The sequence below is a fragment of the Numida meleagris genome, unplaced genomic scaffold (genome assembly GCF_002078875.1).
Source record: "Numida meleagris isolate 19003 breed g44 Domestic line unplaced genomic scaffold, NumMel1.0 unplaced_Scaffold119, whole genome shotgun sequence".
NCBI lineage: Eukaryota > Metazoa > Chordata > Aves > Galliformes > Numididae > Numida > Numida meleagris.
This window is the reverse complement of record NW_018362987.1, coordinates 1,072,211-1,096,776: the sequence shown is the minus strand read 5'-3', so window position 1 is coordinate 1,096,776 and position 24,566 is coordinate 1,072,211. Positions and strand designations below refer to the sequence as shown.

The window sequence follows — 24,566 nt, the reverse complement described above, 5'->3', positions numbered from 1 at the left end:
AAAAGTAGTCACAAAAATAATTTGGCTGCCTAAATAGGATTACCTAACATGAAATATTGTATTTATTTATTTATTTATTTCAGGGAACTAATTATGATTTCATACAGGTTCTACATTCTTATCAATACCAACAGGAATTACGTTTTTGAAATAAAGTAAATTGGACTTAGTGAAGTTACTAAATGGGACCATTTTTGCTTTGGTGACTTCAGAAAAGTTCAATACATATTACCATTTGAGTCCAGATCTGTTAAATGTTTTAACGTCCAGCCTGAGACTAGTATTGTTTTCCTGTATCCTTTCCACATTTGCAAATCGTAATGATCTTTTCATGTGTTTGTCCTCTACTTTCAAGGGATAAATTTTTAATGATGTGCAGGCAGAAGGTGACAGTTTTATTGCTTCTGTGAAGATTAGGAATACATTTTAAATTCAATTATATACTGTCTCTGGAAATATCACACAAGCATCTTGCCAATAAATACAATTCTTAGATTACTGAAAACTAAGGACAGTAATCACCAGACTGACTTGACCTGTAGGATTTGAGTAGAATATTGCTTTTGACTTTGAAAAATACAAGGTAATGCATATTGGAAAAAAATAATTTATGTTTCATATATCCAGTGTTAAACCATCATAGTTATTTCTGGAAAATGATGGAAGAGTTTCTACAGCTCAAGACAAGAGAAAGAAGAGAATCTGCCCCAGCAGTTCACAGTGCAATTAGAAAAATGTATTTTAAAGTGCAGAAAAAAACAGTATTCTATACAACAAAAATGATATCACAGAACATACCTACAGGAATTACGTTGATGAATTAAACTTCAGATCATACAAGTCCAACCTGCTAGTTTTATGTCTTTGTTGCCCCCTTTCATTTAATATTTTAATAAAAATAATTTTAAAAATAGAACATTTTTTTTACATATACACATTAACTCTATTATATATTTTATCTGTGGCCCAAGACAATTCCTCTTGGGCCCCACGGAGGTGGTTAAATCACCATCACTGAACGTGTTTAAAAACCGTTTGGATGTGGTGCCCAGGGACATGATCTAGTGGTGGGTTGTTAGGGTTGGGGTAGTATGGTTAGGTTGTGGTTGGACTTGATGATCTTGAAGGTCTTTTCCAACCTGAGCAATTCTGTGATTCTATGATTCTGTGATTCTCTTCACTCAGTGCAGTCCAGGCAAGCCAAAAGGTTGGACACCCATGCTTTAGATGAAGAAAAATCAGGCTAAAATGTCTGCAGAAGGACAGTAAATACAGAACCAAAACCAAACAAACAAACAAACAAAAAACCAACACATTTTTAGAGTATTAATAGAACAGGTCCCATTGGAAGGGCCCCTGAGGTCCAGGATAATGGGATTTACCCTACTAAATGGTACTAGAAATCCACAAACTCTTGTTCCTCTGTGCTTTAAGACAGCACGTAATTATAATGTTTCAGTAAATTTCCACCCTTCATATGTGAACTGTGCTTAGATTGTAGAACACTGAAACTTCTTAATTGTGCTAAGGTGTTTGTTAATGGGGAACCATTCATGTAATACAACATTATTATTATTATTACAGCCACATATATGGCTGCATATATATATTAATGGGAGTAAAGATATCAGAAGTCATCCTCAAAGACTTAATTTAATCTCATTACAGGACTAATTTTATATATATATATATATATCTATAGTGTTTGCAATCACTAAAAATGTATCATAACATTTTGGTCTCAGAAACAATGTTCTCTTTACACTTGCAGTGAATGTGTGATTTTAGCAAGCACAAAGCTTCAGAAAGCAAGTGATTCCCAAAAACCCTCTGCTCCATGGATTAGCAGGCTGCATGAGACGCAGTGGTTCATGCCTGTCTTGAGGGTGTCTTGGATGTTTGAAGGACAACAAAAAATGATGGTCTTCTTAGCCACGAAGAAATTGTAGCCTTCACAGACAGACATATACCACCATTTTTTTGATAGAGGAGAAAAGGAGTCTTTATTTGAAAAACAAAAGAATCTTGCCTTGTTGCTAGAAACTGGGAAATTAAATCAAATCTCAGTTTATCTGATTTGTATTTCCAGTGGAACTTACCTTTCTTTATCTGTACGATACTAGAAATATTCAGTGTCTAATTTTATTCCAGTGCAAGTAAAAAAAAATAATAATAAAATTACTGTGTATCCATATCCACCGGTAAGGTAAGGTACCCCTTCTCCACAGTGATTAGGTTAATTATTGTAATATCCCTTGGGCTCTTCCCAGTATTTTTATTTCTTTTGGTATATGGGAACAGGGCATAGTGTTTCTGGCTGTCTCAACCTTGGAAGTGACGTCACTCATTGCTTATGTACTATTATTTCAACAAATGGTAGCTGAGTTTTTTTGGAGGAGGTTATCTGGGAGTACCTGACTATCTTGTTTTAACATAGTGCTTGCATGCTTGCTCTGATGTTGCGGCTATGATCTGCATGCCTGTTCCAAAAATGAATTATTGAATAGTTAGGCTTTTAAAGGGCATTTTGATAGATGTTTATCACCTGAGGGGAGTAAACTGCCTCATCTGCAAACTTGAGGAATGATCATCGATAAAACAAAAATGACAGTGAACAAGAAGTAGATTTATGGGAAGTGAGCCATTGCTCACTTATTTTAACTATCTTTTGATACCTATCAATGATTCAGATTTTAATTAATCTAAAGTGTTCCTTTCTAAAAATATATAATGGTACTTTTAATCAAGATGCCATGTGGCCTTCAATAAATCAAAGTAAATCAGCCAATTTGCCATTGTGAGCCAGAACCATAATCTTATCCTGACTACCTTCTTTCTGTGAAGAAAAACTCAATGAAACAGGCTGACATAGATTATATTTTTAAAATAATTTTTGAGTGGGTCCTATATATTCACTTTTATTAGGACAGGCTCTGCTCATAGCCAGGCTCACTGGATGTTGCCACATGCAAAAAGGGGCAGAATAACACATCCTATGCTGCAGGGCTCAAGGCAGAGATTCAAAACAAAAAAATGAGTATATCAAATTCTAATCTTTTAGGTCTGTCTCCTTTGTTGCTTGTTCTTGACGCACTCTTGAGCTAATTTCAGTATCAAATTTCCATTCTGTTTTTTTTTTTTTTCTGTCTACAACAGAAGTCTTTGTGTCCCACTTTTCCCATGTATTATCTCTCTATCTAAATATCAACCGTGTTGGGTGAAGGAATACCCACTAAAAGTTCACAAACACTTGAATTTCAATACTGTTTTTATCATTCTTTTAAAACATGACAAGTGAAAAAGCACTAGAGGTTTGGGTGTGGACAGAAGATCATTGGGTATCAAAGGTCTTAGTCCCTATCAACTCAGAAAGATTGAAATAGAATCAGAAAATCATCTAGGTTGGAAAAGATCTTAAAGATAATCAGATACAGACATTATCAAGTCTCGCCACTAAAGCATGTCACTTAGTGCCACGTCTACAAGTCTATTAAATATTTCTGTGGATGGGGACTCCACCTCTGCTCTGGGCAGCCTTTTCCAATGTCTAACTACACTTTCCATGAAGAAGGTCTTCAAAATATCCAATCTAAGCCTCCCCTGACACAACTTGAGGCCATTTCTTTGCATCCTGTCACTTATCATGTGAGAAAAGAGAACACCCACCTCGCTGTAGCCTCCTGTCAGGTAGTTGTAGAGAGCAGCAAGGTCTCCCCTCAACTTCCCCTTTTGCAGACTGAACAACCTCAGCTGCTCCTAATATGTCTTGTTTTCTAGTCCCTATCTTCTTCTCTGCACGTGTTCAAGCAACTCACTGTATTTCCTGTAGTGAGAGCCCAAAATGCAGCTCAGTACTTGAGGTATGTTACCGAACTCCAGCGACACGCCTACTACAACAGAGGTGTGATCTCACCAGTGCTGCATGCAGGTGGACAGTCATTTTCCTAGCTCTGCTGGACACCCTACTTCTGATGGAGAAGGCCCTTGGCCTTGTTTGACATGCTGCTGCCTCATGTTGGCTGGCCACTGAACAGCATACCCAAGTCTTTTTCTGTTGGGCACCTTTCCAGCCACTCTTCCCTGGGACTGTACTACTGTTTGGGGTTTTTATGACCCAAGTGCAGCACCCAGCAGCAACTTTGCTGAATGCCATACAGCTGGATGTGACCCACTGATCCAACCCATCCAGATGCCTCTGCAGAACTTTCTTTCCCTCAGGCACTGCCATCCTGCTTGGTGTCATCTGCAAACTTAGTGAGGAGGCAGTTGATCTCCTCCAATCAAGATCATTGACCAAAATATGAAACAAAACCAGCCCAGCCGAAATAGTGAGTGAACACCACTTGTGACTGGCTGCCAAACAGATTTAGCTTTGTTCACAATGATGCTTTGGGCCTGGCCATACAGCTAGTTTTTTACTGAGCAACTGGTTACTCATCCAAAACCATGAGAATACTGTGAGAAAGAGTACTAAAATGCTTCACTAAAATCCAAGTAAACACATTCACAGCCTTTCCCTTACCTACTAAGTGGGTCATCTTCTCATAGAAAGAGCTCAGATTGGTACCAGTAGCATTCCCACTGAGATTCATTTTTGGCATACAGAAGCATTTATGTAGACTGCTGATATTTAATATGATGAATATCAATTAATTAAACAAATTGATAGAAGCTAGTGAAGCTTTCATGCTACAGTAGAAAAAAAAAAAGGAAAAATAAGATGCACCTGACAGAGAACAAAGTTACACATCTGTTGCCATTCACGTGGAAAAAGACAAATTGAGCTTTCAGAAAGCCACAATGCAGCTGAACAGATCCAACATGTGTTGGTACAATAACATCCAGTAATTTCCCAAGAGTTTCCCCTCCAGTACAAGAGTGGCCATTACACGGGTCAACTGAACCATAGTCAGTCTGTCTCATTGACTGCCAAGAAGTTTCCCCCATTCTCCAAACCTTTTTGCATCTGAAGTGCATTGCAGATACACCCACCAGGTTGGATCCATGCTCACTCTGCTGTTCATCCAAACTCAAGACATGTTTTTGCTCCAATTTGAGAGTTATGTCAGTTGGACTCCATGCTCCCACTTTGGGATGAGCCCAAATGTGGGGTCACACCTGATCGTAAGAGAGAGAGATCTCAAAAAGTCTGGAAGCCAGTTTTAGCATTACAGCACCCAGATGTCTTTGAGCAAATACAGAGGAAGCGATAAATAATGATTGTTTGACAGCAACTGAATAGAGTTGTATTTAACAGTTGAAATAATCTTCCTGGCATGTTTTTTGTTGTTGATTTTTTTAACTGGTTGTATTTCTTGCCTGTTTGCAATATTCCCAAGGTTATTTTCTTAAACAATTGAATTTTCAAACCTTATTTTGAATCTGTCAGTCTTATTTGATTATTTCTCCAATACAGTCTAAGCCACTTGAAAATCCTCAACATTTAATTTGTTTTCAGCTGCGATTCATTTTTAGTGCAAAGAAAATGCTGTTGAGATTTATTGTCCACAGCAAATTTTGACTCCTGCGATGCAAGGATTTTACTGATGGGAGAAAAAAAATCAACATTATAAACTCAAAAATTAAATTATTCTTCCATTTTCTTTAATCTAATAACAAGATTGAAACTTATCCTGGAGAAAGGAAGGTGTACCATTTACAGCTTTAGAGGTATTTTTCAGGTATTTGGTCTGCTAAGTTTCCTGAAACATAGAGTAGTATCATATATTTCAATCAGGCCCAAACTCTACTCAGCCAAGCATCTATAAAAAGGCATTCAGAGATAACAGAGTTCTACAAAAAGATGAAGAGCAACACCAGCAGCTGTTCCAAGAGTATGAATAAAAGCCATTAGAAATCAGGAATTAAGATGACCCACCATCTGTTAGCCTTCAGAGGTTCACAAAGGATGAATGTCCTGAATTACACCCCCAAATCAATAATGCGTGTGCCATACTTACTGCTGTGACCAGCAAATGAGTCACTGATGAGAGAATGATTTTTCTTAAAACAGGAAGGGATTTGCTGGCAGTATATTTTTGCATTGAGCAAAACTTGAAGTCAGTGTTCCCCTTCTGTCTCCAACTGAGTAGTAATTCAACTCTAGTCTCTGGTTGTACAGGTTAGAAATTAGGAATAAGTGGGTTTTTGCCCTTTAATGTGTTGGGTAGAAGCTGACTTTAATACTTGCTGAAATACCTAGGGTTTGCCACAATACTCCCTGACTGCAGCAAAGTCTGAAATGCCTCTATCAAACACTCCGAGATTATTTTTCATAATACTGTTCTCTTATCTACATGCAAGCCTAGTTGCTGTAGATCTGCAGCATGAAGAGGATTTATCTGTTTCGGGATTCCATTGCCTTTTTTTATAACTTGTTTCTCTGTGGAGGAGGTAACTAAGAAAGTTCCTGGACTATTTTTGGTGATGATCTACTGATCAAAAGTGCATTAGTTTGGATTTGTTGATCCAGACTGAGAAGTTCAAAAATTGCCCCATGTCAGTTCTGCTGCTTTTTACTGCATCTAGCAATTGATGACATGGCCAGACATGGTGTATTGGCTTTGCACACCAAAGCTTTGGTAGTAGGGACTGCAGAGGTGGCCTCTGTGAGCCCAGAACTCCCCCATGTCAGATCAGAGCCAGCTACAGCTAGCTCCAAAAGGGACCTGCTGCTGCCAGAGCTGAGCCATGAGCAACACTGGCTATGATTCTGGAAGACCAGATTTAAAAAGGGAAAAAACTGCTGTGCAACAGCAGCTGGTGGTGAGGTGAGAGAAAATGTGAGAGAAACAGCCCTGCAGACACCAAGGTCAGTGCAGAAGGAGGGCTCCGGGTACAGAGTGCAAGTTGCCCTGCAGCCCATGGGACACCACATGGAGCAATCTCCCGAACTTATCTCAACCCTTGAGCCCCTTTTCATCATATTTTTCCCCTCTGTTTTTCTGAGAGTGGTGTAGTGGAGTTTAGCTGTCCATCAGGGTAAAGCCATCCCATAGGGTCAGCCATGTAAATTGGCATGTAGGAATATGTTGGACAGGATTTCCTTTCTTTCTTTTTTTTTTTTTTTTAGCATTAAGAGGGGAAAAGACATCTAAGGTCATGTAGTCCAACCATCCACCAACCCCCAGTATTGTCTACTAAACCATGTCCCTAAGTACTATATCCGCTCTTTCCTTAAACACCTCTAGGGATGGTGATTCTGCCACTTCCCTGGGCAACCTGTTCCAATGCCTGACCACCTGACCACTCTCGTCCTATCATTGCTACCTGGAAGAGGAGACCAACCTCCACCTCACCACAACCTCCTTGCAGGCAGTTGTAGAGAGCAATAAGGTCCCACTTGAGCCTCCTCTGCTTCAGACTGAACAATCCCAGCTTCCTCAGCCGCTCCCCATAAGACTTGTGCTCCAGACCCCTCACAGCTTCACTGCCCTTCTCTGGACACACCCCAGGGCCTCCATGTCCTTCTCGTGGTGAGGGGCCCGAAACTGAACACAGTGTTCAAGGTATAGCCTCACCAGAGTTATCCCTTATAATTGATTTCCTCTAGTGCAGAAACTCTTTCAACTCTTTCCGTAGTAATTAATAACAAAGAACAAAACAAACAAACAAAATTTAAAATGTATAGATATTTTAATGCTTGCTTAATGAATCACACGGGTTTGTGAATCACAACAGCTGTGTCAGGGAGTACCTTTTCTTTGGAAGTTCATTGTACAGTCCCAACTTTCAGGCCCCTTCGGTTTGGTGGGTGCTGAAATGCTCACCAGTCTTTTAGCAGGTGTTAAGTTGCCTGGGAGAATGTAAGATGCTTGTGATTCTGATGATTTACAGGATGTGCTGTTCTTTTTCTAGTATATATGTAATTTTAAAGGCAGAAAACAATAATAATCTTTTTAATATGTTTGTTTAATGGTGCTGGATAAAAGGAGGTAGGTGGGATGCAGCATTAGAACAGTGTGACAGCAGCGAACATTGCAAAACAGAGTCTGTGATTTGGAAATAGTATTGTCAGTGTCATCATGAAAGATATATTATTATGACAGTTAGCTGTCAAGTGCAGTAGACATCTGTTAGAAACAAAATGTTTGGCTTAAATTGTTTTTGAAGATGTTGTAAATAGGCAATTTGGAGAAATATGACAAAATGAACTACACATACAAATACAACTTTTTTGCTTCTTTAGACTCTGCAGTGCAAAGTTGTCTTTAAAATATTAATTGGTGTTTAAGAATCTCTTTTGAGATAGTGCAAGAGTCAGTAGGGAACATCTTTAATTTTCTAGTCATGGTGTTTGCATCTTGTGTGAAATGATGGTTTTCATACAGCTGGACTTTATTCCAATACCACAGTGATGCTTTTGTTATTTCAGTTTTGATTCGTATAAGAAGAAATCATGCTAGATGCACTGATATGGGATTTTCCATGCTGGCTGAAGAATAAGTGTTCATTTCCCACAAAATCTCCCAAAGAAAGAGAAAAAAGCTGGAGAAAAACTCATTGATAGTGAACTGTTTTTAAGGGGTAATAACTAATAGGCATTGTCAGCCATGTTGCGAATGCAGAATCATATAAAGAAAACTATATATGGGTGTGAGGTTTCCTCTGAGAGGTAGTATTTTTTAATAGTGTATATAATATTTTTAGAAAAGATAAGTGAGTTGGAAGATACAGAAGCTTTCCTTTAGGATTATAGATATCTGATTTGCAAATATGAAGAAATACCAACAGCTACAGCAGAAAAAAGAAAATGATGGTGTGTTTGAAAGGTAATAGTAGATATTAGGTTTCCTGCAGCAAGGGCTGGCAGAAGAGTAGCGCTACTGGCAATATCAATACTCTGACTTGAATTGGGTGACCCGGTGTGCACCCTTAGGGTTACTGATATTTCTAAAGTAGTTATTGCTATTTAGAATTTGTAGCAATTGTCCTTTTCAAGATTAATAATCTTGAGTAAATAAATAAAAAAATAGGTGAATGGGTCTATATACCTGCTAATTTTGCTCCTTTTCTCTCATTATGACAGAACATTTTTTCTTCCAGTTGTGCAGTCTCCCCAGTGACTGTAAAATGCAGTGAGAGGGCTGTCTCTAATAATGAACCCTTGTCAAGGAAATACAGAGATTGACAGAAGCAGGGAAAAAAAAAAACTTCTTAATACCTGAGCAGCCATTCAAACACAAACAGTGTGTGGACCAAAATAGGTCTACAGTCACATCCTTTTTTGATCCTTTGTCTGCTCCACAGCCACTCCTTGCAGGGAAACCTGTTTTTTGCCCTCATGATGTCAGTGAAACAGTTCAACCATTATCATCATAATTATCATTTTATCATGAGATTAAAAAAAAAATGCAGTCCTTCAAGCTTTCTCTACTTCAGTGTTTTGTTCAGAAGAAAAAAAAAATCAGTTCTTTTGCTTTCTGCATCTCGCCCATTTTTATGTGTATTACAACTCTTAGTATGCAACCAGGCATCAAAACCCAAAAAAGAGTGGGTTAGCTGGCCCACAGGTAGCACAAAGTAATCGTAGCAGCAATTAGAAGTAGTAGTAAGGTACTCAGAGGTACTAAGAATCAGTAATATAGCAATAAATATAGGCTGGTATTTACAAACATCAGTAATATTCTGGTAGTGAAAATAATTGGGGATTACAAACTTGTCGATAGTTTAACAGGAGATATGCTTTATGATAGGTTGTACTCCCTATCGGGGTTGTCCCCGATAGGGAGTATACTCACAGTATGTTATACTATTATATCAATACTGTACTTACACAAAGGGTTATGTACGTATATATGTACCATTACAATGACCAATACCCAGTGCATCAAAGGGATCCCAAAAGGGAGGCCTCAGTCTTACCAACCGCAGATGGCTGTAATTGAGAAACCAAGCTCAGAAGAGACCAACCTTAAAGAGGTCTAAGGAACCGATGCCAGGAATGGACCCACAAAGAGGACCAAAGTGATAGATGGAGGTGAACCACGTTGCAGAGTTCAGGAGTCAGTGTCACAGTGGTGATTCAGCACGACGTTCTGGTGAAGGTTCAAGCTGCCCAAGGACAAGTGAGAAGTAATAGCAGAGAGAAAAGCACATGCACATGCTGCTCAAGAATGTTCTCAGAGATGCTCCATTTTGTGGCAAAAAGCAGGCCCTTTAATATCATTGAGATGTAGACGGGTGTAGAACATCATCACTTCATGTAACCAGTAGGTGAGAAGTCCAATGGAGGACAGTGCTTTTTCTTTTCCTTTATTTCTACAAAATATTATTTCCTGCCTCAGTTGCCACTTTCTGAGGTGATAAGCGGTTCCCTAGTCTCTTGTTTTGTCTTTATCAATGGTATCTTTGAGACATCTCTAGATCTCCTTTGTCTCTGGCTGCCAGGTGTGTTTCCAGGCAGTCATTTCCCCTGGTGGTGCTTGGCAGCCATTTTGTGTCAGCACTTTATCATTGCAGTCCAGTTAACTGCCATCACTGCTCTCATCTAGAAGAAATTATCTTATTTACTACAAACACCTCTAAGGTGTTTATTTACCCCTTACATTAATAATTTCTATGTTATGGGTGGCAGAGCTTTAAAACTGTAACTATAACACGTTCACCCTGGGACGAACAGTTGCAGATGCTTTTAATGCCTTTGTAGGCTGAGCATAGCAGACAGGTTATCTGCAGCAACTGTAGAACAAATTTATTCACTCTTTCTAAAGTTATGTTACTTGCACTGATTTCAAGGCCAAACATAAGTGTAATTAATGCAAGTGTGAGTAAATGTCGTTTTCCATTTCCCTGCCTTTTTTTCTACTAATAGTCTTTAAGATAAGCAAAATGTGCAGAAAATTGCTTCAGGAAAGCTAGCCTTGACTTACCAATTACGTCTGTAATGGGTAAATACTGTGCTTCTAGAGAAGTAAGTAAGCTTTTTCTGAACTTATTATGTGCCTCATCTTTTCTACTCCATTCCATGTAGTGGAAAGAAAGTTTATCCTCCAAGGAATACTCATTATCTGATGGAAAAGAGAAATTGTATTTTTATGCAACAGTTTGTTATTCTGGAACAAAATGTCACATTGCAGAACGTAGAATCAAACCTTTCTTGGTATTTCTGCTCTCTGCCATGCTGGCTTAGCTTAGGGTTTATTCCTTTATCAGTCTTTTTTTTTGTTACATGGCTGTTAACACATGTGACAGGAATAGAGTCTGTTCCATAACATGTAAGTGCAATGTGGGAGCAATATAGCTTCTTCAAAAGCAGTGCCAGAACTCCATAGAGATTTTATTTTCTCCTTCTGGAATTACCTTCTGTGAATTACCTTATATCTCCCAGAAGGAGTCCAGAGGAGGGCCACAAAGGTGATAGAGGCCACAAAGGGCCTTGAGCATCTCCCGTATGAGGAAAGGCTGAGTAACCTGGGTCTGCTCAGCCTAGGGAAGACTGAGGGGGGTATTTGATTAATGTTTATAAATGTCTAAAGGAAGGTGAGAGGCAAATGGTTGAGGCCAGGTTCTTCTCAGTGGTGTGTAGCAACAGGACAAGGAATGGTCTTGAACATAGGAAGTTCTGTACTAACACGTGGAAGAACTTCTTTACAGAAGGGGTGACACAGCACTGGAATGGGTTGCTCAGGGAGGTTGTGGAGGCTCCTTTTGTGGAGATATTCAAGACCCATCTGGATGCCTACTTGTATGACCTATTGTAGGGTACCTGCTTTAGCAGGGGGGTTGGTCTCGATGATCTCTTGAAGTCCCTTCCAACCCCTGCAATTGTGTGGTTCTGTAAGATCCCACTTGAACCAATATCAGCCAGCTCTCAGGACAGATGTCAAAGTGGGAAAGGTAAGCTCCCCTTTGTGCCATGGGGCTGTGGGGGGTTGTCTGGAGCCAAACATGTCAATTTAAGAAGGCAAAGAGAAGATAACATAAATGATTTCACAGTGGATTTTCTAAGTGTTTTCAAATAAGGCTGGAAGCAAGTTTCTCAGCTCTTTTGTTAGGGCCAAACCCTGGCAGAGCTAGAAGTTCATATTTGACACAACTTGGTGACTCTGGATGGCTTCCTGTTATAGAACATTTCTACTGGAGTTGTTGAAAACATAGTTTTATGTGAAAATCCTAAATCAAGCAGTAGCTTCTATTAGGTAAGATTTATCCTTTGTTCTTTCAGAGAGGAGAGGCAGTGCTTTAGGGGCATGTCAAATGAGGTAAAGCAAGAGCAAAAGCATTTAGCATTTTTCAACTTGCATTCCAGCTGGGTGCAAAAGGAGTTTCAGGGAATGCAGACCGACTTCATTCCCTGTTACTGATTTATTTTGATTTTTAAACTATGCTTACCCATCTGGCGTAAGGCAGAGAACAGTGACAACAACTGTGTTTGTTACAGTGCCAACCAGTAATAAAAGATAAAGGCTTTGTTTCTCCATTAACCCACAAGGGCTGCTGACTGCAAAGCTAGATGAGCGCTTATAATGAATATCCTTTAAAAGTTGAGGAAACACATCTTGAAGTGCATTTAGAAAGTGAATAACAGCTTTTGTGCTGGGCTGAATACAAAAGACAGCCAAGGACCCTGCACCATTTTCATGCATGTCAGAAAACAGATGTGCTCTCAGAATGTTGGCATCTGTACCATGGAGTGCTTTTTAGGATAGAATCAGCCCCTTGGACTGCAGCCAGGAAAATCTGGAAACCCTTGCTAGCTTAGTACTGGGGTAGTCCCCTGGGATGAATCAAAAGTTATGCAGTCACCTACTTCCTGCACTTCCCTGCAGATCGTGGTTATTGCTAATAGGGAATGTTGCTTGCATCTAAGTCAGAGGCTGTGGATCACTGGGGAGCAAGACCTGACCTTTTGAGCCTCCTTCTACTGCCTTTCAGATTGGGAACGTCTTTGCTTTTGTATTTGGACAGAGATTCCACATGGACATTTTTGCGCACCTGCTTTTCCCCAGTTTGGCATCCTCTGTTTACCATGTTGAGCTCCCTGTTAGCTTCCAGAGCCAGCAGGAAAGCTGCTCTGCAGTTCCTACTGACAGCAAGCAATTCCCTACAGTGCCTTCATGAGGTCTATGGATTGTCATCAAGTACAAAACATTCCACAGCCGAATAGCATGAGATATAGCTAACAAAAAGTTTCCTCATTGCCGGCTTGAGCAGCTCTTCCACCAATGCAGCTAGTTCAGTTCTGTTTTGTGGTCAAAGGAAGGTCTAGCAAAGCTTGGGAGAGGAAGCAATAAAGCATTGTGATGTTTGTGGATTGGTTTAAAAACATGAAGTTTATTGCCATTTGCTGTAAAACTCAGTTTACTTGAGCCATGAAGGCACTAACCAGGCAGAAAACCCTGGGTAGGGATCTGTTTATCTTCATTGTGTGCTAAAAAGCAGCTTTGCAGGATTGCTACTCTTCAGGTGGGTTTTGGACTGTTTTTTTTGCAGATGGAGCACAGAAAGTAGGTGTGAGTAGTAGAAACATTTCTAAGTACACATGTCATTGTAAAAAACTTTGAGGAGTAGGGGGAGATTGCAGGTGAGCAGAACTTCAACATCTTTATTCCATACCCAGATTTATGCCATTAATCTCATCACGTAGGCAGAGGTTTTTGTGTTTATGGTTTTTTTTAAACTGTTACTGTTACGAGCATTAGGTGTTGCAATGCTAATCATAGAATGGCCTGGGTTGAAAAGGACCTCAAAGATCATCTAGTCTCAACCACCCTGCTGAGTGCAGGGTTGCCAACCACTAGGCCAGGCTGCCCAGAGCCACGTCCAGCATGGCCTTGAATACCTCCAGGGACGGGGTATCCACAACCTCCTTGGGCAACCTGTTCCAGTGTATCACCACCCTCTGCGTGAAAAACTTCCTCCTAATATCTAACCTACATCTCCCCTGTCTTAGTTTAAAACCATTCCCCCTTGTCCTATCGCTATCCAGCCTCGTGAACAATCATTCCCCCTCCTGTTTATACACTCCCTTCAAGTATTGAAAGGCTACAATGAGGTCTCCCTGGAGCCTTCTCTTCTCCAAACTAAGCAAGCCCAGTTCCCTCAACCTTTCCTCATAGGAGAGGTGCTCCAGCCCTCTGATCATCTTAGTCAGCCTCCTCTGAACTCGTTCCAAGAGCTCCACGTCTTTCTTGTGCTGGGGCCCTCAGGCCTGGGCGCAGTACTCCAGATGGGGCCTCACAAGAGCTGAGTAGAGGGGGACCACCACCTCCCTCTCCCTGCTGGCCACTCCTCTTTTAATGCAGCCCAGAACATAGTTGGCCTTCCGGGCTGCCAGCGCACACTGCTGGCTCATGTCCAGCTTCTCGTCCATCAGGACTCCCAAGTCCCTCTCTGCAGGACTGCTCTCAAGGAGTTCTTCCCCCAGTCTGTACAAATACTTGGGATTGCCCCGGCCCAAGTGCAGCACCCTGCATTTGGCCTTGTTGAACCTCATTAGGTTCTCGTGGGCCCACTTCTCCAGCCTGTCCAGGTCCCTCTGGGTGGCTTCCCTTCCCTCCAGTGTATCGACTGCACCGCTCAGCTTGGTGTCGTCTGCAAACTTGCTGAGGGTGCACTCGATTCCATGGTCTATGTCATTGATAAAGATATTGAAGAGCACCAGTCCCAAGACTGAGCCTTGAGGAACACCGCTTGTGACCGGCCTCCACCCTGACATAGAACCATTAATCACAACCCTTTGGCTGTGACCAGCCAACCAGTTCTTAACCCACTGAACAGTCCATCCCTCAAATCCATACCTCTCCAATTTGGAGAGAAGGATGTGGTGAGGGACCCTGTCAAAGGCTTTGGAGAAGTCCAGGTAGATGATATCCATCTCCCTTCTCCCATCCACCGATGCCATCACTCCATCGTAGAAGGCCACCAAATTGGTCAGGCAAGATCTGCCCTTGGTGAAGCAATGCTAGTTGTCTTGGATCACCTCTTTGTCATGTATGTGCCTTGACATGTCTTCTAGGAGGATCTGCTCCACGATCTTCCCAGGCATAGAGGTGAGGCTCACCGGCCTGTAGTTCTCTGGGTCATCCTTTCTCCCTTTCTTAAAAATGTGAGCAATGTTTCCCTTTCTCCGGTCACTGGGGACTTCACCGGACAGCCATGATTTTTCAAATATGATGGAGAGCAGCTCGGTGACCACATCAACCACCTCTCTCAGAACCCTAGGATGGATATCATCCAGCTCCATGGACTTCCATACATTCAGTTTCATGAGGAGGTCTCAGACTTGTTCCACTGTTACAGTGGGATGGAATCTGCTCCTCTCACCCACACCTCGAGGTTCAGGGTCCTGGCAGACAAGGTGAGCCTGACCACCAGTGAAGACCAAGGCAAAGCACTTATTGAGCACCTCGGCTTTTTCCATGTCTGAGGAAGCCACTTCTCCATCCTCATTTATCAGAGGAGGAACACTCTCCTTGACCTGTCTCCTCCTGCCTATGTACCTATAGAACCCCTTCTTGTTATTTTTCACATCCCTAGCCAAGTTCAGTTCAATCTGTGCCTTGGCTTTCCTGATCCTATCTCTGCATACGCGGACAACAGCCCTATATTCCCCCCAGGCTACACAACCCTGCTTCCACTTCACATACATTTCTCTGTTTTCCCTCAGTTTAAGCTGCCAGGTCCTTGCTCAGCCATGCTGGTCGCCTGCCTCCTCTGCTCAATTTCTTTTGCTGGGGGATGGAGAGCTCTTGCACTCTCAGGAGGGTGTCCTTAAAGAGCTGCCAGCTCTGCTCTGTTCCTATGCCCTTAAGGACAGTTTCCCAGGGGTTCCCACCCAGCAGTTCCTTGAGCAGCCGGAATTTCTCTCTCCTGAAGTTCAGGGTCCTGACTCTACTCTTTGCCAGGCCTGCATTCCTCCAGATCGCAAACTCCACCAGGGCATGATCACTACAGCCCAGGCTGCCTCCAGTCTTAACCCCTCTAATGCTCTCCTCCACATTGGTGAGCACCAGGTCCACTAAGGCTTCACCTTGGGTCGGTCTGTCTAATACCTGGACTAGGAAGACTCCAGGAATCTCCTGGATTGTCTGCCGCCCACTGTGCTGCTATCCAGGCAGATATCCGGGTGGTTGAAATCTCCCATCAGGACAAGAGCCCGCAAATGCGACACCTCCTGCAGCTGGAGCAAGAAGGTCTCGTCAACAGGCTCCCCCTGATCAGGTGGCCTCTAACAGACCCCAACCACTAGATCTCCTTTACCGGACCGATCCCTGATTTTAACCCATAAGCTCTCAACCTGGTCATGGCTGTTACTCAGACACAGCTCTTTGCAGTCTGTCCACTTCCTAACATAGAGGGCAATTCCCCCTCTCTTCCTGCCCTGTCTATCCCTTCTGAAGAGGCTGTAGCCCTCAATCAGAGTGTTCCAACCGTGGGATTCATTCCACCACGTTTCTGTGATAGCAACCAGATCATAATTTTCCAAGCACATCATGGTTTCCAGTTCCTTCTGCTTATTTCCCATGCTGCGTGCATTAGTGTACAGGCCCCTCAGCTGGCCTTTCTGGCACACTACCTTTCTAGAGGGGCCCTCCCTCAAACTTCCAGAAGAAATCTGAAGTTTTCCCCCACTGCTTCCTAGAGGGACACGAGAAGGTATCGGACGAGGGGTCACCAACATTACCTCCTCTGAGGAGTTCCCAGCAGAACCTACAGGATGGGTCAGAGGTTTTTCCCCCACAATCTCCTACAACAACAACATCCCCAAGCCCTTCTCTGTCCCACTGACCACTACCCTCTTCCCCCATCAAATTGTGTTGAAATTTCTGAACTACTTGCTCCACCCTAGCGAGTATCATTCTATCCCCGTCCCCCTTCACATCTAGTTTAAAGCTCTGTCAATGAGCCCTGCCAGCTCCTGGGCTAGGATCCACTTTCCCCTCTGCAACAGGCAAGGCCCATCTGCAGCCATCAGGCCAGGTGCCAAGTAAACCACCCCATGGTCAAAGAACCCAAAGTTCCTGTGGTGGCACCAGCATTTCAGCCACTTATTCAAAGCCTGTGTTTTTCTAGATTGCTCCATATCCCTCAGTGCCCCAGAAGGGAGAGAGGAGAATATCACTTGGGCTCCTACTCCCTCAACCATTTGCCCTAAGCCCCTGAAATCTCTTTTGGTAGCTCGCAGGCTTCCCTGAGCGATTTCATCGTTGCCTGCCTGGACTATCAACAGTGGGTAGTAATCAGAGGAGCGGACCGGACCTGGGAGTTTTTTAGTGATGTCCCTGACACGGGCCCCAGGGAGGCAGCATACCTCCCTACGGGTTGGGTCAGATCTGCATATGGGGCCCTTTGTTCCCCTGAGAAGCGAATCACCCACCACAATGACCATTCTGTCTTTCTTGGCAGAGGCAGTCTCAAGGCTTGGGGATGACTGTCTCATCCTAGGCTCCTTCATAGGCAGGTCTTCCCTTGCCTCCCCACACACTTCCCCTTCAATTTCCAGCACCCCCAAACCTATTGCTTAAGGGGACCTGGGGGAGCCAGGCAGGGAGTGTGCCCATGATGCCGAGCCAGGACTCTCTTCCAACTCTCCTCACCTGTCAGGTCTGTCCAACTGTGACAGGGCAGGGAGTCCACCACTTTTCTGGGGGTATCTCCCCAGCATCCTTCCCTGCAGCATGCCAGCAAGTCACTCCACCAGTTGATCTCTGGTTCACACTCCCTGATAGTCCTCAGTCTTTCCACTTCCTCCTTGAGCTCCACCACAAGGCTGAGCAGATCATTCACCTGGTCACACCTCACACAGGTGGAACTCCTGCCACCCTCCCCCGGCAGCAGTAGACTCAGGCACTCCTCACAGCCAGAGACCTGGACAGCCACGTCTCCAGGCAGGCCTTTGGTCTAGGTTGCCACAGTCTTCCTGGGGGAAGCCCTTTGTCTGGTGAAGACCATGTTTGAATCTGAGGTCTCAGAGACTGTTGATAAGAGAGCTGGTCTCCTGAAGAGAAAGACCCGTCTCCCCCACCCACCCACAGCTGTAGTACCCTATGGGCAGTATGGGCTGTGCTCTCACACTGATTACCCCTCCCTGTTCTCAGTGGGCAGCAAAGTTCTTTGCTAATGATGGGTGCTGTGTGGATGGAAGCTAGCTCTCTGAGGCTGTTAGTAGCCTGACAGCCAAGGGTCAAGGTCAAGGGTGGGAAACAAATGTGCCAGCCCCACCTCCTTACTGCTCAGCAGCCTGCTCACAAGCTGCTAGCCCTCTGGCATGGCACGGCACGGCACGGCACAGATGCTGGCTTCAAAAAAAAAAACGCCTCAAAAAGAGCTTCTTAGTTGGCCTTTTCTTCTCCAGATCCCTTGCCCAGTGCAGTATTACCTGCCCTGAAGCTGGTCTCTGCAGAAAAATCACCAACCATCTCTTTGCTTCACAGGGGAATTTGTAGCAGAACTGGAGTATCTAATGAAATGAAACACTCAACCATCTTTTCTCAAAGTATGTTTAAAGGGTTAGGCAGCAGAGAAGTCCCTGGTCACCTTCTATCTGACCTAGGAGTGCCTGGGGTGTTAACCAGAATGAACAAGAAGGGATGCTGATTTGTGCCTCTGCCTGAGTGGGTCTGAATGCAGATCTTTGCCTTTCAGTAACATATTCAGTGCAGGTGGAGCAATTGCTCTTCAATATTGGGAATACAAGGTGGCTGGAGGAAGACCCTAGGACAGGATTGTCAGACTTGTGGGAAACCCAGCTTGAAGGGAAGGCTACACAAGTTGTTAGTGTCCAGTCTGTGGAACATGTGGTTCTTTCACTATGTAGGTGATGAAGAGAACATCACATGAATGTTCAGCTTCATCGCTGAATTTTTTTAAGGACTGGGGGTAAAAACACTTGATAGAGAAAGTTTGGGTTTACTTAATACAGCTTTTTTAGTCATGGACACAGGATAAATCATTTCATAATGAAATTGAGCCATGTTTACTGTGATTTCTTCCATCATAAATAATGGATATATCTGAATAGAAATGCTGGATGTTCTGTTTTCAGACTTAAGTTTCACAACATGGTAGAAAACAATGTAACTCTGCTTACCTGTTGCTGTGCTGCAAAATCTTTAAAGATTTCTTTCTTTGGTGCTTTCTGCTCCTGTTTGCTTTTCCGGTATGTTTTCCAATCTGCAGCAGTGTGCTACTCAGATGTTTTCCTCTAAGCTGAGGTTTTATTTTCCTGTGAGTGCAGGTACCTATAAGTGGAAATACTTTTCAAAACGTTAGTCCACATGTGCAGATCTTGAAACACTGTAGGCAGACTTTGAAAGGAGGTAAGGATCTGATTTAGGATTCTGTTTAATGTTGTCATGAGGGAAATGGGAGTATGTCTTATTTTAAACTGGCAAAGCAAGTTGAGCTTTCAATACTGTGTTACATTGTTCAGCACATTCTGGAATCTTTTTTTATCAATGCTACTATCAGCTCTGTAAGTCTGGATTTATAATGTATTTTTTAACAGGTCAATAAATGTTTTCTCACTGTTTTTTCCAAAGGCATTTGTTCAAAACAGGGTGGGTTTTTTGGTCTGTATTTTTTTGGGGTATGTGTTGTACTGCAGTGATGGGCTGTCCTGTGTGGCTTCTTCCAATGAAGCCCCACTACAATTTGGCTGTACTGCCACCTCCAGCTGTTTAGAATGATACTAAGTATGGGATGTGTTTTTGATAATTCTTGGACATAATGTAGTCGGAGGTTGTTGTGTTGACAAGTTCATTTTCTCTGTTGTGGTGTTAAAGTTGGAAGCTTTTCTCTTAGGCATTTTTTCTTGTTTATATAATATCCTAATATTTCCATAATAAGACTTATAACTCATTCAGAGATTTCCTGCTGTTCCCATGTTCTTTCATGTGTTTGGGCTACACACATGATGTAATTAGCTTTTTTTAAAACAAAAAACAAAAGCAACAACAACAACAAGAAAAACATTTGCTATGAGCTGTCCCTTAGTTTGGGAATGTTCTGGTACAACCACAGTAGAACTTGCCTGAATGTCTGGGAGTGTTATCTCCTCCTATTAGTTTATTACTTATTTGGGAATGCAAGTGTTGGTGGAATGAGCTTTTTGTTCTATACTTAGGCCCAGGCATCGTATAATTCCTTTTTATTTGTTTTGTGTTCTTGTTGCATTGTGGAGCCCTGTATTTCCATTGAAAAAGAGTGCTTTCTAAGGAGGGGAAAAAAAGTTGAGAGCCTGAATAATCACATTTTTTTCTGCATCAAGTTGTCCTTTTCTGTTCTGCTATTAATATATACATTCTAGTTAAAGTGGTTTTTTTTTGTTTGTTTGTTTGTTTTGCTGATTTTGTTGTTAATAAATAGAAAGTCTGGAAATATGTTTTAATTCCACTGCAGTGTGGTATACATTTAAGTTAATAAAAGCAAGTTCTGCTTCAGTTGTGCTTGTAAATTAAGTTAACTGGGCACTTCATGTAACAAGAAAGCTTGGTCTTGGACAGAATATTATTTGCTAGCATGTTCTCTGCAAAGTCTGGAGACCTCCCTTTGTTTGTATGGCTGAATTTCTTCTGGATGCACAAAGAGCCACCCAGTTACGTATCTAGAAACTGCTTAGGGCTCATGGAACATGGGTGGGGTGATTACCATCCAGGCAAAAGACAAGGCCTGCTCTGCTGCATGTTCTGGGTTGCAAAAACCTTGTGATTTTGATTTTTTAGTTTCTAGCTCTGGAAGTTGTGGAGAATAATTTGTATGCAGTTACGTGATCAAAAGTAAAATGTGAAACCTCGCATGGAAGGAAAAATCTCATTTATTTAGGGTTCTATTTACTTCTCTACAGGGAACTCCCCCTAGTGGCCCACTCCCTCCTAACTTCACACCTGATCGTCAGTGTTTCTGAGACTACAACAACACACTAGGGATCTAAATTTAATGTTAGGAGCATAATCTTATGTATATGCTTTGTAATGGAGTGTGATAAAGCAGCTCATATTCTTGGAAATAAACTCAAAAGAGCAATAGCATCTCAGTGCTATGTTTGTACTAATATCTCATGCAGTTACATCGCTAATTAATCTACTGATGACAGGAATTTTTAAATTAAAGCAGTTAAAGTGGTTCTTTCCTGCCTCAGAAATGTACGTTGTGCCCATGTGTTTTGTTTGGTGTCACCTGGGAATGTTGATGACTCAGTCAATTTCACATTGCTCATCCTCACAGAATTCAGTCTCAGTCCTGTAGACCATGGGTGCATTTATCTCCCACCTTGACCAGAAAGTCAAGTCTGGTGTGGGAGATCACTGGCAAGTGAAATGCTACCAGAAAAAAAAAAAAGTGGAAAAGTTTCCACCTTGGCAAAAGAAAACGAGCAAGCCTTGGGTGAGCCCTTCCATAATTCCAACAGCTATTCAATTCTTTTTTGTTGCAGTCCCTCTGCTGCTGAGTTATCTCTTTTGCATCTGTGGTCAATGTATTTATTTATTTATTTGTTTGTTTATGGTGGGAAAAATTTTGCACAGTCATATATATGACTGAACAGATTTCCAGCATGTATTTATTCCAGTAAATCCTTAATTGAGTTGTAGTTGATTACCAGCTTTACAAGTGGTTTTCGAGATGTTTATTACAAGTGGTCTCCCATCGTAACAAGTCAACGCTTAAAAATACATCTGAGCTGGCAGATGAAGATTGGATTCCCATTATGTATGTTGATTTTCTGCTGGACATTTGTTCAGCCCCAAATGAAGAGGGCAAAATACATATGAAACAACTGCAGCTGAGTTTAAAAAATATATGGAGGCATGCATTAATTAAAATTTCTCTTGTATTGCAGTGTTCCCACATTCCAGAGCCTTCCCGAGGAGGTACTCAGTAAGCTTGCAGATGTCCTTGAAGAGGTAAGTGCATTTAATTTTGAGAGCTAATGAGTTCAGAGCCTTCTGGTAGCAATATCCAGGCTCTTTTCCGAAAGAACAGCTTCACAATTTTACTCCCAGTTATGGTTGACTACTCCAGCATGTTGAGACGATGAGAAGAGTCATCTGAAAAGATGAATCCATTTCTGAACAGGGCTTACATATCTTTAATTGGATTTCTATCCAACTGAGGATCAAAACATTTGTTTCCTGTGTTGTGCAAAGAGGAAACCTTTTGCCCTGGGTCAGTGGTAGGGAAGAGGGCATGTGGAAATGCCATTTCCTTTCAGATGTGATGAGAAACTTATGTTAGAGGACAAAATCAGGCCTTAAAGTAGATGTTATGGAAAAGCTACTCTCATGTACATCTCTGTCTCATGTACTCTCTGGAGTTGTGCCTTGCCTACCTGGCTGCAACTGGTATCTCATCAGTGTCAGGCTCTTGGTGAGTCTTTATTTAAAATCTTGTCCTGTAAGTGAATGTGTAAATTGGATGCAAAATATGAGTTGCATTGCAGGCAGTTTGTCCATATAGTGTATTCAGGTAGCTCTCCATTCTGGACCTGAAGAATTGCTTGTTACTGAACATTCTGGAAACTGTTAATAAAACCTTTCAAAATGTAGCCTTGTGTGATTTAACTGTAGGAAATCTGTGTACAACTACAGTGTTTTATGTCGTTCCTTGCTAATTTTTTTTTAAATACATCCCTTGTCACGAGAGCCAGTCCTAATAAAGGACTGTTTATAGGAAAGTGTTTCACTGTACTAAGTACTGCCTCTGCCACTGATTTTAAGAAACAAAGCTGCTGACATTTAACTTGATTTTCAGAGCATTGATAGGACATTGTTATTTCTTTGGCTGTTTATTTAGTATACAGATGAATTCACATGTTTGTCATGCAGCGTAATTGCATATTCATAGATAAGATTTATTTCCTTTACTGCTGGAGAATTCTTCAGATTTAGGGAAGAGAGCTGTATTGCCTCTTTGTGCTATGAATTAAATGTGCGTATCTCCAAACAACACGCCTTATCAGAAACAGGTATTTAACTTGCTTGGATCACATAACCAATGCTAAGCTCCTTATTGAGAGTTAACAAGAAGTTTCAAGGGAGAGTGGGCTTCAAAGGGGGATCAGAATAAACATCAGTGAATAAATTATGCATATGCAAGTAGTAATCATGTGAAGGTTGGTCCAAGACCACTCTTGTTTATTTTAAACTCTAATCTTAGGGCAGCTGCTACAGCCATGTTGTAAGATCGTTCCCAGTCCTTACTGGGTGACCTGCAGGGTATGGCTCCCAAAACGAAGTGCTTCCAGTTTCTGACTTGGAGTCACCCTTGTTATTCCCTGTGTTTTTCTTTGACTTAATATATTTTGCATAAACTATAAAATTATACTATCACGCAGTGCATCTTGTTAAACAGTACCTAACGTACTGAAACTAGACAGCAATAGCTTTACTTTATCCTCTCTGTTACTGTAAAAAGTGTTGAATAAAACTAACTCATTCACACAGAGGCAGGGAAAAATCTTTCTTAATGTCAAGATTTCATGCATTTTTTCTTCTGATATCCTTCCATGAATTAATGCAACACTTTTGTCCTACATTCTTTAAATAATTTCTAAAAAGTGTTAAATAAAACCCGGAAGAAAAAAAAAAGCTGTTTAATTGCCCATTATCAAAATCAAACCTGGGAATGGCAATAAGAAGGAAAAAGGTCGATATTTGATGATAGAATTTCATTTCTGGAATTGGTGGAAATACTACCCTAAGTTACTTAGCATAGATGACTTGAATGAGAATTAACGAAACACTGGGGAATTTCCTTTTCAGTTGCAGCAGTTCTGACTTGTGTATAATCACTCGCATCACTGCAATTGCTCGTGATTTATAGGCACGTGAAAGTCAAAACACATTTATGGAGCTCAGCGTTAGCAAATCCAAACCCAAGCTGCCCATTAGATTGACAGTGTCATAGCTGCTTCCACTTCCAGGTCCTTGTTCTGGGGCTGAAGTTTCCCTGGACCCAGGCTGCCCCACTAGCACTTACCTTGTAGGTTATACTTCCAGCCAAACAATAGCCAGACTTGGGCATAGCTTCTGCAAGTGCCCAAAGCCTGTCCCATCCCATTCTTTATTGAATTAATATCTCTTAACATGACATAGATGCTTGCTAATTACACAATGTATAGCCAACATTTTTCAAAATGTCATGTAACCACTGCAGTGACTTTCACTGCCATGGGAAGCAGAGCAGCCCTTTCAGCAGAGACGTTGATTTAGCTTGGCTTTGATGCCATCTCTGTTGAAACAGCTCTGCTTGGCCTGTGATTTTATTGTGTTGTTTATCCTTGTGCTTGCTGAACATGAGTCAATGGGTAATATGTTGCTGCAGCTCAAGACTTGGTGTTTATTTTGCTTGGGCTTTGGTAGTATTAAGGAAGTGGTTTGTGCAGTCACTCTGTCTGCCTGTAGGACAGTCCCCTCAAAGCACTGGTAATTGCTTGCCTAAAACAAGCTTGATATGTGGGAGGAAGCATCAGTTATGCAAAGTTCTTATGAGATTGATCCAAATTATTGGATAAGTAGAGAAGACAGATTTAAATTATTACATGTTGAGTCACACATGCACACTTTGTGATCGGCTTAGCCCCTGCTCAAATAAACCAAGCTAGTGGCAGAGGTAGCTGTCTGGGA

At 41.9% G+C, this 24,566-nt stretch overlaps 1 protein-coding gene across 7 annotated transcripts in view; it reads left to right on the top strand.

Moving 5' to 3' along the window:
- PRKG1 (protein kinase, cGMP-dependent, type I) overlaps nt 1-24,566 on the top strand; it is a 429,334-nt gene that overhangs the window by 253,914 nt on the left and 150,854 nt on the right. For all 7 annotated transcript variants that reach the window (XM_021381835.1, XM_021381839.1, XM_021381834.1 and 4 more), the window contains one exon: nt 21,782-21,845. In XM_021381835.1, the coding sequence (XP_021237510.1) occupies nt 21,782-21,845 (64 nt within the window). The remainder of the gene's footprint in view (nt 1-21,781; nt 21,846-24,566) is intronic.